This window comes from Manis javanica, chromosome 12, assembly GCF_040802235.1.
Source record: "Manis javanica isolate MJ-LG chromosome 12, MJ_LKY, whole genome shotgun sequence".
Lineage (NCBI taxonomy): Eukaryota > Metazoa > Chordata > Mammalia > Pholidota > Manidae > Manis > Manis javanica.
Genome location: NC_133167.1, coordinates 63351872 through 63366514, shown reverse-complemented (window position 1 = coordinate 63366514; position 14643 = coordinate 63351872). Strand labels below are relative to the sequence as shown.

Genomic DNA, 14643 nt, shown 5'->3' with positions numbered 1-14643 from the left:
CTGAATGGATTCAGTCAAGGTGGGTTGGAGTAATTTGTAAGGCAACAGCTCTTCTGTGTCTGTAACACTCTTACCTGTTTTAAAGTAAGAATGTTCCAGTGCCATATGAAAGCTCATCTTATTTTAGGAGATAGCTGACATCTTTCTTCAAGCTCCAGTTTCTTTTAACATTTTAAATCCTCTCTCATTACATTACAGTTTGACTTGTATTGTCTTAGAAGCATGTGCACTGAGATCCCTGCCTAATTACACTTAGAGAAATGGCTTTCCAAATATTAAGAGACATAAATGAAAATAAAGCAGTAATTGCTCAAGAGACTGAAATAAATCAACATTTTCACTTTGAGTAGATTAGTTTAAAAAAACTCAAATGTTCTAACATCATGACGTGAGAAACCACTTTCTGTTAGGCATTAATTTTTCCATCTTCGCTTCTAATTATATTGTTGCAAAGTAGCCCAGTTCAGAAAAAACATTCCCAGGGTCTACTGCACCACTTCAGGACTAGCAGCAGTGGCTTCAGACAGTGAAATGCCTCTCGGCTCTAACCTTGAAGGTAGATCTGTGTAAGAGTCCAGAAGCGGTGTGCAGTATTACTGTTTGTACATCAGCAAACAGTACATCAGCAAAATGTACATCAGCAAAACCTCCCATATGAGTAGGTGGTAAACATTAATAGATACTCTATTAGGTGGCATCCTAAGAATTACTTGTATATGAAGATCATCACCTCCTCAAGCGACCATCAGTGAAAGTGCGGATGCATTAGACTTGACAGGAGTGTCAGAGAACCTAAGGTCAGAAGGAAGTGGGGACTCAGAAATCCAAGCCATTGTCTCCATCTCTGGAGGTCCACTGCTCTTCTGTCTCCTCCAGGCCATTTGCATCATTCTCCTCTGTCACAGGCATGTGGCCCTGCAGCAGCCCAGCTTTACATGAGCTCTTAGTTCAGGAACCCAATAGAAAGACCAGAATCCTTGCATCTCATTTCTAAAATTTCTAAAACAGTTTTCTAATCTATCCCTGCTTTGCTCAGGTGTAAAACTCTTGTCTAGTGCATTTAGCTGGCGTGGGTTAGCTCCCTACCTCTTGGCCCAAATTACTAACAGTCTTTGTAAGGGCCATGGGGAGAGTAGCTAGATCAGCTTGGACAGAATGATGCAGCCAGAATCCAGGACTGAATGAAAATCTGACCGTGGCAGGGAGGGGAGAGGACTGAAGACTGTCTCAGTATTGTCTGTTCATACTTTGTCAGCTAAAATTGTTAGAAAATTTTAGACGGTTGTGCTTTTATTTTAGGAGTACCAACAGTACCATTGTTGTCACCACAAGTAACCCAGTCCCTCACTTCCATGTCACCAATGAGCCCAGCTCCTACATTACCAGGTAAGTATCAGGAGACTAGAGATGGGAGTAATAATAATAATAGCATTAGTTTGAATCTTAAAAACAGTGAAAAAAATTTTACACTGATGGGGTGATTTATATCTTTTAATCTTGATTTTATCTCTGCTGTAATTTTGTGCTAAATGAGAGCAAGTGGCAACTAGCCGTTAGTCACCAGCCAGTCAGCTGCTGAGCGTTGGGCTCCTTGCCCCCAGCCGACTACTCCCGAAGCGTAGCAGGAAGTGGGAGTAAGTGTGTGTAAGGGTTTCGTTTTCAGCCCTTCCCTACTTAGGGCTTTGTGATAGTTGTTTATGTGAATAGACATTGTGTCCTGAAGAGAACAATCCTTATTTAGACCTTTAACTCTAACATAATGCCAGATTTTAACTTATTTTTCTTACTGTTGCAGTGATGACCAAGTCCCTTTATCCATTAGATAATTATCAAATACACTTGCATTTCAAGTGCCTTTAATTATATGGCTAAAGATGTCATTACACAGATATATATATATACATATATATATATATTTTTTTGATATGGAAGGCTTCACGAATTTGCGTGTCATCCTTGCGCAGGGGCCATGCTAATCTTATCTGTATCATTCCAATTTTAGTATATGTGGTGCCGAAGCAAGCACTACACAGATATATTAAGCTATTAACCAAATGTGTACATACACAGAATGGTAAAGTAAATGTGGTCAAATGTTAACGTTTGGGGAATTCAGTGAAAGGTATAATACAGGGTTTCTTTATATAAACTACTTTTGCAGCCATAAATCTAAAATTTTTTCAGAATTAAAAAAAGAAAAAGCTAGAGATTATAAACCATACTGTCAAAAGAAAAATTCAGTCCCACTGACTGCCGCACTTGCTGAGGTAAATCAGCCCTCCACCAGGCCCCTCCAGCTGCCATTGCTCTAGCTTTGGGGTCCGGCAGTGGTGCATGTGTTCCAGCCCTTTGCCCCTCTGCCGTCTAATCACTTAGGTGCAGATTTGTCATTACTGGTAATGCGGTCAAGATACAAACCTGACACGCAGCCAGTGGGCCGCTGGCATTCCCACTTTGAAATGGCTAGTATTTTTTTCAGTACACAGGATTGACTTTTTCCCAGAGGAAGTGATTTACCTCCTGTTCTCTGCCTTCTCTTCAGGTCTGATGCCTTTGCCAGCAGGACTGCCCAACTTACCCACCCTCCCCAACCTCAACCTCCCCTCACCATCTGTCTTACCAGGTGTTGGCTTGCCAGAGCTTGTGACCCCAGGTATGTTTCCCATCTTGCCTTCCTAGGACTCTTGTTTAATAAAAAGTGTTATCCAGGAAATCCTCTATTTCAGTTTTTTCTGAAAAGGGCAGATCAGTTGAACAAATTTCACCTGCTTCAAATAAATATTAATCTTTTATTTGAAAAGCTTAAAAAAGAAAAGGAACAAGAGTGTCTTTATGAGTCTCGTCTGCCTGGCTGCCTGTCCTCTCCCGGCACCAGCTCATAAAGGCCAGTTCCAGAAGTAAAGAGTACAGACAGTGAGTGGCATACTAACTGAACTGCCCAGGACGCGCACAGCTTGCCCAGTGGTGGGGAATGAACTCATCATGATTCTTCATGTGTTTGGGCAGCTGCTACCAGTGGGGTGTGTTTTGTGAACTTAGGCTCTGAAACGTCACCCTTGCTCAGCCAATTGGACTTTTTTTTTTTTTAATAAAAATTCTCCATGATTAACATGTTTTTTATAATAAAAACTGTGAGAGATTTTAGCTGCAAATAGTTAAGTGAGCAATGTTCAAAGTGTTGACACTCAGATTTTATGCACCATGAAAAGTCTGCCCTTCCAGTTAATGCTTGATTGCCCGTTGACTTTCAGATGGCTGCGTGTCAGGCCTGACTTTTAAATGCTAATCTCAGTAGTTTGGCCCATCACTGATGTGAGTAATCTTACTGCACAAGGTGTACATTGTCAGGTTTCTGTTTAGATGATGACTGCTCTTGTAACATGCACCATCTGTATATATTCATTACGTGTCCTCAATAACCCATTCACTTTTCAGCTTAATGGTTTAAAAACCAAAGGAAGATGAGTAAATGCAAACGGTCTCTGTCTTAACTCTCCCTTTGTCTTTTCCCTTGTGTTCTGTGGTCTGGCTGCTTCTACCCTTTCCCCACATTGACAGCCAGACTCTAAGAGCATTGCAGCTTTCACCAGCCCAGCGGTTGCCCTGAACCTGATGTATTGTCTGCCTTTCCTTTGTTTCTTAAGGAAGTTACACGCTTTTCCTTCATTTTGCATTTTTAAATCATCACAGTAAACCCACTGCATATAATACAAATAGTTATCAGTCAATTGCAGGCTTAAGCAGAGGTGAAGTACTTACGGTTAGGCTAATGCAGGCAGCTACATGGCAAGCCCCTCACTTCCGCAGCCTTCACAGGAGGGCTGGCACCACATCTCTTCATGCTGTCTGTCTGGAGGGCAGTGGTAATGCAGCTTGTAGCCTGCCTGGGTAAGCAGGACTTCTCCTGTCTTGACAGTGAGCTGCTGGCCAGGCTTCTGTTTGTGCCTGCTGGGAGGAGAATTGTTTCTTCCCGGGGCTGGGCTGAGTCACACAGAGGCTTTGGAGCCTAGAGGCAGGGACTTTCCCTCTTGGCCAGTCAGTATTTTACTCTGTCCTGGCCTCCAGCTGACGAGAAGCAGAGGTTGTGATTTGTGTTGTCTCTCTGTGGCTTCAGTTTCCTTAATGAAAAGGAGAAAAAAAGTCACATGCTCATAACTGCTGCTCTTACAATGCTGAAAGGATGTATGATCTCTGCCATTTTTGTCCTAGGTTTGCCACCTCTTCCCCCCTTGCCTACCCGAAGCTTACCGGGCATTGCATCTCTCCCCGTACCGTCTGAATTCCTCTCGTCATTCCCTTTGGTTCCAGAGGCCTCTTCTGCAGTGGGCTCTGGGGAGCTGCTGTCCACCCTCCCGCCCACTGGCAGCCCGCCCGCCGGCCCAGTCACGACTGCTACGAGGGCAGATGCTGCCTCTGCTCCCACTGGGGAAGTGCATCCCCCTGCACCCGCAGCCTCCACCATGGCCGAGGACAGAGGAGGCGAACCCACCCCAGCCAGCGAGAAGCCTGTGTCTGCAGTTACCGATGCGAATGCCTCTGAGTCACCGTGACTCTGAACCGGTCTTTGTAATTGGCTTGGTGTGCTTCTTACTTAACTGTAGGAGCGTGTCTGGAAATGCAAACTATCATAATTTCATACTAGTTTGTACCGTATCTGTAGGTGTCCTGTAAATAATTCTAAGGGGAAAACTAAGCAAGAAGACATGGGCCTGTATCCTGCCAAGTCAGAGTGGGGCTCATGGGCCTAGGAGGGAAATGTCAGAGAGTGCTTGTATTTTAAAACACCAAAAAGAATTGTAAGGGTGGCTTGCTGCTGCCATGTTTCCACTGCCATTCTTGGGGGTGTGCATCTTTGGGAACAGTGGTGACAGGGCATTCACTAGGCTCCCTGTCCCCTGCTGCTCCTTCTGTAAGAAAAAAAAGAAATATTTTATGCCTAGTATTCACATGTGATGTTTCTTGTACTTTGTAAATGTTTGCAAGAATGCAGACCACCTCACTAAACCATAAAAAGAAAAGGTATTTTACTTTGGTCTCTGTGAGTCACATCTCTATTAAGGTTTACACTGAAATTCCAACTAAAGATGTTTGTTACACTGTCACACTATTAATTGAACATCTTTTTATTCAGCCTATACACAGATCTTTGTTTGGAGCTCTCAAAATTACAGACAACATTTTGTAACTGCTGCTGTTGCTTTATTACATCCACCATAAAATGACATTTAAAAAGAAATAAAAGAGATGTTACACAGATTTAAACCAGAAGGTGGCACTTTATGGCTACTTATAATATAGTTATACTGGAAAAGCACAGAGACAACAATAAATCAAAGTAATTTCCCTTTTCTTGTGGCATAAGATTGCCAATCCAGTCGCCGTGTGCTCCTGTTCCTGCCCAGTGTGCTGTACGTCTTTGATGTGCTTTCTCACATCCTGCATTTGCTTTCTCCTGCATTTTCTAGGGGATGGTAAGTTGAATGGATTTATTGAATGAAACTGAATGCTTATTACATCTGTTTTTTAAGTTAGACAAAAGAGGTTTATCAGGTATTGACACAACACAAACAGGAACATAACTAAGGGAGCAGCAATTCATGTAACTAATCTACAGCCATGCAGCTGGAGACCAGCCACCTCTAATAGGCCCAGTGCCAGCCAGCTTTTAGAATATATCCATTCCAGAGCCGGGTTTATTAAGCTGAATGATAAAAGTTGGCTCCAGTTTTCATCATAGTTCCTTCTGTTCGTGTTATTACCATTTCAAGAATATTTCTCAGTTAAAAATCCTATTTTTTGAAAAGGAGCTTACAATAGGTGGGGAAAATACAAGCATATTTAAATGTTAAAATTTTTATTTTCAAGGACAGGTAAAGTTGAGCAAGTTATTACTTTCTAAAAAATGTTCAGACTTTTTAAAAATGTTAAGGAGGTACTTTAGTGGAAAGCAAGTAAGTAATTTTTAAGCTTTAAAAATGATTTTAGTTTTAGAAGTTTTCCCAGTGCAGTGACTCTAAATTCTTGTGAGGTCACAGTTCTCATTTGAGAATGACAAGGACGGTCCTGGACTGCCACCTGGAAATATGTCCATGAGTATGTGAGAGACTAAGCTCTGCGGGGAGAGGGGGTCCTGGTGCTCCTCGGGAGATGGGCACAGACCTGGCCTGTGCTGGCTCCCTCGGTCTTCCTGAGGTGGGCAACACTTATTTTAGATACACTCTTGCTTCCTTCAGAAAAACTTTCCAGTGTTTATAAACAGTAGTGGATTCTGTACCAGGGGCTAGAAAAAACGATGAAAACGGTAGTCCCCTACCAGGGAGGTTCTCACTCTGGCCCTGTAGTGGGGGCGGCTGGGGGTCAGTCCTTGGGGCACTCCTGGACACGTGCTCCAACCATAGAGGTGAGCCCCACAGCCATTGTAGGAGGTGAGGACCTGTACAGCCAGAATTCGTTTGGAACCCCCTGTGTCACTCTGCCCAGATTCACACACGAGAGGCACAAGGCAATGACGGGGAGGACGTTGGTTGGGAATAGGCTTGGTTATCACAGATATTCTCAAAATAGTGGCTTAAAGTTTATTTCTCTCCTGTCTTCAGAAAGTTGTAGTCTGGCAGAGGCAGGACAGGCCCGTTGCAATGTTAGACCTCAGTTCTTATATTTCTACCAGGTGTGGTTTCCATTTCCAAAACCATCACATGGACCCAGGTGGCAGCTGGAGCCCAGGCATGCCATCATTCAAGCCAGAAGAAGAGAGAGGTATGCCTCCCTTCTCTTGGGATAATTCAGAGAAGTTCCACATAGCACTTTGGCTAATATCCTTCTAACCAGTACAGAGTTATATGTCCACTTCTAGCAGAAAAGGAGGCTGAGAAATGAAGTCGGTCCCACATGTGCCAGCTGTTACTGAGGAGGAAGAGGAGTGACTAGTGAAGCCCAGTGCGCAGCCCTGCCGCACTATGAGGAGTTGCGCTGAGCCCCCGGTGTGGCCCACCAGCAGCACCAGCATTTGCCCAAGATTTGAGGGAGCCAGAAGAGGCTTCTCGCCAGGGCCCTGAGAAGCAGGGGGAGGAAGATGAGTGACATTTGACAGGAAGAAGAATTGAGACAAAGGGAAGGGGTAGAGACCATTGGATGGCAGGGAAAGTTTTAAGTGTCTGAGGAATGGTGAGGAGTACAGTGCACAGGGGCCACATCCTTAAGGGCCTAGAGTGCTACCTGGTGGGGGGGGCTTTGTCTTAAAAAGAGGAGTCACTGAAGGACTCCCAGGAAGGACAAGCCCAGATCTGCATCAGAAAAAGCCCATCCCCATCCAAGCCGTGTGGAGGTTGGAGGGGCAGCAGCAGTTCCTCCAGAGGCAGCCAGCCCTTCAATGAGCAAAACGGAGGGAAGAGCTTCAGGACAGAAGCAAGAAAGACTCAAGAAATAGGCTGCTGCTGGCAGCCCAGTACTAATTTGTTTAGCTAAGACTGAGTCTGTGGTTATGACTTTAACTCTTCAGTTTTTGTCCTTGTTTTAGCTTAACATTTATCTTAGAACAACTAGCTTAGGTCACTTACTGAAAGTTGAAAAAGTAAATGAAAAACTACCTCCTTTGTGGACATCAACCAATGTTCAAGGATGGCTCTGCCTTGGTGCTATGGTGAAGGCCTCCCCTGTAATTATCTGACCCCCCAGCAAGCCTTTCAACCCTGGCTGCAAATTAGAATCACCTCAATTAGAATATGGATTCCTGGGCCCTTGGAGATTTGAATAGCTTCCCAGGGGATGAGAGCCACTAAACACTGATATTTCTCTTCCTCATTGAACTGTCCTCTCCCCAGCAGACCCTGCACCTCTTCCTAGGTGAAATTTAGTAAAATGCACGCATTGCGGGATCCTTTTATCACTGCTACTTTTTGCATTAGATCTAGGAAGAACAACTGATATTGCTAACCAAAGCATTGCTTTTATAGGCTTCTTGCATATGAGACAAAAATGGCCACAGCCAGTTACTTGAATACAAGAACCACAGGCCACTGGAGAGGCAGATAGGGCTCTCCCATGCTGGTGGGACTATGGGGAGAGAGAGAAGGTGCTGTTCAAAAGAATGCAGTCAGGGTCCCGGTTTATAGCTGTTAGAATAGCTGAGGACTCCACAGAAAGAGCTGCATCTCCAGGAAGTTACATGAACACAGGAGCCCTCAGGTGACTCCACCAGTTCAAATAAAACATGAGAAAACACTCCATCACTTGTGGAGGTGGATGTCAGGGACTTTTGAATTTATTAGAGTCGAGGCTGCACCATATTTGCCGGCAATACATGGAACCAGGCTCCTCCACTAGGCTTTGGGATAGTAATAGCAGCCAATGTTTAGTAAGTGCTCACTGCATCTGCCCAGCAAACTAGCTTCCTTCCAGAAGTGGTTCCGGCATGCCCTGTATATATAAGCAAACTAATTGCCAGTCAAAATCAGAATGTCTAACATAAATCCAGATGTGTGGTTTATCACAAAGTCCCCAAATCCGGCAACACTGGATTCTCAGTCCCACCAGGTGACAGCCCTTTGAGCCTACACCCTTCAGTTTGCCACAGCCCTGACCTGGGCCTCAAGAATCTGAATTTGCAGTGTCTCAAGTATCATGGTAGGGATGGGTGGGAGACCAATTTCATAAAGCTGGATGCTCCCGAGCCCAGGGGATCTAGGATCTGTAAACAAGATTCTTTGTGTACTTCATTATTTTGGGTCCATGAATTATGGTGGAATGGGCACTAAGATTAACAAAGTTTGAACCAGTTGCTTAAACTATAATAAACCTAGGGAAGAAGTAGGTCTGGACAACGAGTGGGACGGTAACGAGGATTCGGGTTTCGTCAGCCTCCTGAAGCCAGCTCTGGAACCCTAAACCCATTAGCTATGAACCTGAACTACCAGCTCTGTTGGAATTCATCAGTTCTCTTTTAGAGACCCAAGAAGTAAAGAATAAGAGGTTCTGAATTCCTGAATGGCTTTCTTGCCCTCCACTTACCACAGCCTCACATCCTGTTAAGAGGGAAGCAGCTTATGTTTGCCCAGCTTTGGCCTGGCTGGTCTGACTTGAGACTGGACCTAATAATTCATTCACTGTGATTGTGGGGGAAGCATCTTCGAGAGGCACCTGAATTAGAGGCTAGGGGTGGAGTTAAGAGGACTTCTCATTTGTCTAATACACTTGTGTATTGCCAAAACCTTTACAAACACGTTTGAGTTATTTTTTAACAACAAACAAATAGGGTTATTTCCATATCAGAGAGAAGTGGTAGACCTCCAGATCCTGGAAGCAGGGCGAGCCGGGAACGGGGCTGCTGGCCATGTCCAGTGGCACTGAAAGGACCGTATAGCTGAACATATGCCCAGGGAGCTCTCTACTAAGAAATCCCAGCACTTGCCCTATATTAGAATTACCTAGTGAGTGCATTAGCCTTAATAGACTTGCGCTGTGGCTGCAATGTTGGGCTGTTTTGTAAATCTGGCCAGTGTTTGGCCAGAAATATTTGTCGTTCCTACAGCAATGCTGGGCAGAGAGGCCTGGCAACATGACGGCAAGAGTCAGAGGCATTGTCTCTAGGTATTGTTTTGGCATTTAGATCTCCTAACTGCCAGGTACCTGAGATACACGGTTCTAACATTCCATTTGAGATCAGCAGCTGAACAACCTGTGTGCATTTGAACAGTGGGGAACCAAAATTTGAGAGCAAACTCCCATCTTTCTTGTTAGGGAACTGAATAAACAATCTCCAGTTACATGAGTTCAGGGGCTCAGAATCATTCTGGTTTTAGGTATTTGTTTACCCACCTTGCTTTCTGCCAAGGTTTTGTCTTTCTTCTCCCAGAATGACCAGAAATAAGAAGGGCAGGAAACTTCAATGAAATTCATTTTTCCAAGTTCAGATCTCTACTAGGCAAGTAGTAACCTGAGGAACAAAACGCAACCCATTGGGGGCTTTGGCATCCCGGTGTCACCACGTTCCGGGCAGGACAGGTGAGGGCGACTGCGGTGGGAACACGGGAGTCGGCAGGAGATCGAGGAGGAGCACTTGAGCAGGTGCAGGTTCCAGACTTGATGCCACATACTGTTGTTGCCAAGGATGGCACACGGAGGAAATTTTCATTTTCCAATTTTAATACCTATGTTTCTTAACACCCATTGAAAAAAGAGTTACTTCAGATGAGGCTAAAGTAGCTTCCTTTATAAATAAACCTTAGCGAGAAAAAAGAAATCAATTTAAATGGAAAGCGGGCTCTCCAGTTTCCGTGCTAGTCGAGTTGCCCTATTAATTGTCCGGCATCCCAGTAGTGGCACTGGTAGCGCTGCTTAGCAGAGAAGAAACCCCCTCCAGTGCACACAGCGGGAAGCTGCTGACAACACGTGGGTCTGTTCAGTCCCAAGCTTCACTTCTGGCCGCACGAGGCGGGAGGCCACAGTGCCCGGCAACGTCCGCCGCCCGGGACCCGCGTTCCCTCCGGCGGTCCGGGGAGTGGGAGAGCGGCCGGCGGCGGCCACCAGATGGCACTGCGACGCTGGGGAACCCGCGCCCCGCCGGAGGCCACGGGGTCTCTGGGCCTGCCTCGCAGGGCCCCAGGGCAGGGCTGGGGCGTTGCGGGAGCCGCCCAAGCGTGGGGGCGCTTTCTATTCTTTAAAAAAGGGCTGTGGGACTTAGGCCCCTGGTTCCCTGCCACCGCCTACATTTAGCTGTGTGGGTGGGGTTGCCGAAAAGCCTGGGTGCATTCACCAAAAGGAGTCTCTTTTCAATACAATTTTAAAGTAAATCTATCAACCTGAGGATCGTTAAGACTAAGATGAAAGGCCCTTCAGGTGCCTGTGACCCCTTCGGATACTTGAAGAAACGCCAGGGGCCTGAGTACGCGGTGGAGGAGGGCAAGGGGTCTTGCTCCCCGCCATCCGGCGCCCTCGCCTCCCCGCGCTCCCCACACCCCGCCCCCTCCCCGCAGCCCCGCAGGTTGGTCCGGCGGCAAGGGTCACACGCCCTACAGCCCAGCACCCCCTGGTCGGCCAACCCCGCCAGGAGCTCGGCCCTGGGCCGGGCGCTTCCGCCCCTCAGGTCCTCCCGACAGCTCCACCGGGCAAATACTTTAACTTCACAGGCAGCCCTGGGAGGGGCAGCTGGGCTTGGACCACGTGTATCTGAATCCGAAGGCGTCCCTCCACAGTGCTTACAAATCAGCAGTGTGATCTGCATTGTGAGGCGCGTAAGGGACCGAACAACACAGAAGCAGGATCACTTCCACCCGGAAACGTCTGAGACGAGGTCCGGGGAGATGTCAGGGCTCTGAGGATGGATGGAGGGGCTCCTTTAGGACTTCAGTCAGAGTGGCACGGCATTGCAGGTGGCGGGAACGACCCGCAGCGAGGTGAAGGTACGCAGCACCCGGTGCTCTCGGAACCCACAGATTGTTCCGGGTGGCTGGAACGTGCAGGGTGTGGAGTAGCAGCAGATGCCACATCTGGAGAGGCCTTGGATGTTAAGCCAAGGAGCTTAGGCTGTACCGTAACGCGGAGTTGAAAAAGCGTTTTTTTATTTTGTTTTTGGCACGGGAGTAAAGAGCTTGCCCTTTACAAAGCTGACTTGCAAATCCAGTCTTTTAGCAAGCAGACAGCGTTTTGAAAATGAAATATATGGAAAACATAGACTTAAAAACCAGATCAGGGTGGGCCTGCTGGCAGGCTCCCCTCTGAGCAGGAGGTAGAGACGCTGGCATCCTGAGGAAAGGAGGCCACCGTGTGCCTGCAGCTGAATGCTTCGGGGATAATTTCAGCATCTCCTCTCATCCCCAGACAAATTTAAGCCCAGAGAAGTGAGGTGATGCCCCTGGCCTCCCGCTTCCCAGGCCACCTCACTCCCCATCCCCAGCGCCCTGTCCTGGATGCGGCGGGAGACCACCTCCGGTATCCCCTGGTCTCCAAGAGGGCAGGGGAGAGCCAGGCGCGCGTGGCATAAGCCCTGTCCCGCTCCTGCTCTCCACCAAGGCAACCCTTTCCAGCTGCGCTCAAAAGCAACCCATGAGCCAGTGCCTCTCAGCCCTGGTTGCTTTAACACACATACACAGATGCCTGTGGATCAGGGAAAGCAGCGAGGGGTGGCTTGGAGCTCCTTTCCCTCAATTCCTTATTTTGTAGATGAAGAAAGTGAAATCTAGAGAGGTTAAATCTGAAGAGGCTCCCCGCTGGGGGTGGAAGGGCTGGGCCTGGGCCCCAGGTGGAAATGGGAACTGATCCTCTGCTCTCTCAGCCTGAGCCGCACTTGTGCCCCTTGGGGCTGGGGAGCAGCTCACAGCCCCGCGGGAGACACAAAGGACGCAGGCGACTGGAGAGCTGGGGCAGAGGAGGTGAGTGCGGGCTCCTGCGAGCACTCGGGGCGGGGCTCTTAACTCGAACCAGAACCAACTGTCTCCTCAATTTATCAGAATTCCAAATGCCAGTGATTTTCCTTTTTTTCAACAATAAGACAATGCAGTCGTCAGAATTCTTAGTTGTGATAAGAGCCCAATTTGAACAGGGGCCATTGAATGACAGGCTTGGGGGAGCTTCCTCGTTGGAGGGGAGCTATCAGCCTGGGCTGCAGCTCTCTGCCCTGGCAGCCAGGCAGAGAAGGAGAAGAATGGATGATCAGGTGAGAAAGTCTACGATGTGTGACACCTGAGAAGGCGAGGCCACCCCTGGGGTTGATACCCATCTTTCTTCATACCTTGGTGGGGTTTTTGTTTTTTGTTTTAGGATTAAGGGGCTTAGCTCTCTTGCTCAAGAGTAAATAGTACAGGCAGGATCTGAATCTAGAGAGAATTCTTGACAGAATTCTCACTTTCAAAAGATGCTATTCAGAGATTCTTTTACTTACAACAAATTGGGAGAATTAATAAAAGTTCTCAACACAAAAAAATAAAATACTTGAAATATCTGAGCATTTCAAAAACTAGCAGCTCTTTGCATTATCTTCGGAGAACAGATTGGTGTGAGAGCACAATTTAATAAAATATGGGACAAGAGCTTTAAAAAAATACTTCGGTAGTATCAATAACATAATCATCCAGGGATTTAAGAAGTTCATACATGTAATAAGAATGATACAAATTATTTGAGAACCTTGACAGAGAATTACCCAAATTATTAACTCAGGTGATTTCTATTTTCCAAAGCTAACATTGTCCAACAGTTTGAAGAGTCGAGGAAAATGAACACAACTAAAGTATATCTACACGCTTCTACAAACTTGAATTTCCTGAATACCTGGAGGATTGCCAGCTAATAATGCCGATATTCTGTTTGCAGCCAGGGTATGTTTTTGGGCCCCTGATCATTTTGGAGTTATGACTCGGTCATATTATTTCATCTCCAAAGGGGAGAGTTTTTATAGTGAAATAATCTGTTATTTTATGCTACAGTAACATGGACATTTGACTTTTCTATATACCTCTTTATTTTTTTTGGTGGTCCTTGTCACGTTGTTTTACAATATAATTTCACAATTATTTGTTTGACTCTCTAATTGGTGTCTGTTTTATTGGCTCTATGCTCCACAAATACACTCCTCTGCTTTGTTCTGTGTCCTTGGAGCCTGGAATAGTGTCGGGAAGAGAATATATGTTCTGTAACTTCCTGTTGGATGAAATGGAAGGACCCTCGAGGGATTTTTAGACTCCTCTAGATAAGAATGAATTTTACAGCATTCCTGCTGCATTATTTTCTAAATGTTCAAAGAGCATTTGTAAAGGGTGAAATTGTCCTTTAGCAGCCAGGAGCTTTAAGGAAATATCTTTCCCCATTTTGAAAATAGGATTTTCTTGAATTACTAAAACACTTAGATATGTTGAGTTCTTGTCTGATTTTTTCCCAGTGGCTTTTTTTTTTCCATGAAGAAAATAGCATAATATATTAGATGCTTTAGCCTTTACTTGCAAATGAAGATGTTGGGGGCAACTTTTTTATTGATATAATTGATATGTAACATTATATTAGTTCATGTGTATCATTGACTCCATATTTATATATATTGCAAAATAATCACCAAAATGTCTAAGTTAACATTCATCACCACCTACAGTTGTAACATTTTTATGAGAATTTTTAAGATCTACTCTCAGATCTTTTAAATATGCCATACATACTGTACATTACATCCCCATGACCTATTTATAACTGAAATTTGTTTTTGACCCCTTCACACATTTTACCCATCCCACACCTCCACTCCACCTCTCCCCACCACAACCCCATCCCCCAACTCTGGCAACCAACAATCTCTTCTGTGTATCTCCGAGCTTGGGATTTTTGTTTTTAACATACCACACATAAGTGAGGTCACATGGTATTTGTCTTTCTCTGTCTTATTTCACCTACCATGATACCCTCTAGATCCATCCATGTTGTCACAAATGGCAAGATTCCATTCTTATTTATGGCTGAATAATGTTCCATTGTATACACATACCAAATATTCTCTATCTGTTAATTGATGGACACTTAGGTTGCCTCCAGGTCTTGGCTATTGTAAATAATGCTGCAATGAACATAGGGGTTTATATATCTCTTCAAGTTAATGTTTTCCTTGTCTTCAGATGAATACCCAGAAGTGAAATTGCTGGGTTTCGTGGTAGTTGTACTTTTAAT

At 45.6% G+C, this 14643-nt stretch overlaps 1 protein-coding gene and 1 non-coding gene across 7 annotated transcripts in view; one reads left to right on the top strand and one right to left on the bottom strand.

Annotated features, from left to right (window-relative positions):
• The window catches only part of GORASP2 (golgi reassembly stacking protein 2), a 32365-nt gene extending 27423 nt beyond the window's left edge, over positions 1–4942 (top strand). For 5 of the 6 annotated variants that reach the window (XM_037022907.2, XM_037022906.2, XM_037022910.2 and 2 more), the window contains 3 exons: positions 1300–1386; positions 2543–2653; positions 4210–4942. In XM_037022907.2, the coding sequence (XP_036878802.1) occupies positions 1300–1386; positions 2543–2653; positions 4210–4550 (539 nt within the window). In that variant the 3' untranslated portion in view covers positions 4551–4942. The remainder of the gene's footprint in view (positions 1–1299; positions 1387–2542; positions 2654–4209) is intronic. The other variant, XM_037022908.2, reaches the window with a different exon arrangement.
• On the bottom strand, positions 1920–2026 carry LOC118973293 (U6 spliceosomal RNA). The gene has a single exon (XR_005062559.1). It is a non-coding gene; the product is annotated as a U6 spliceosomal RNA (small nuclear RNA).
• Positions 4943–14643: the final 9701 nt, after the last annotated feature.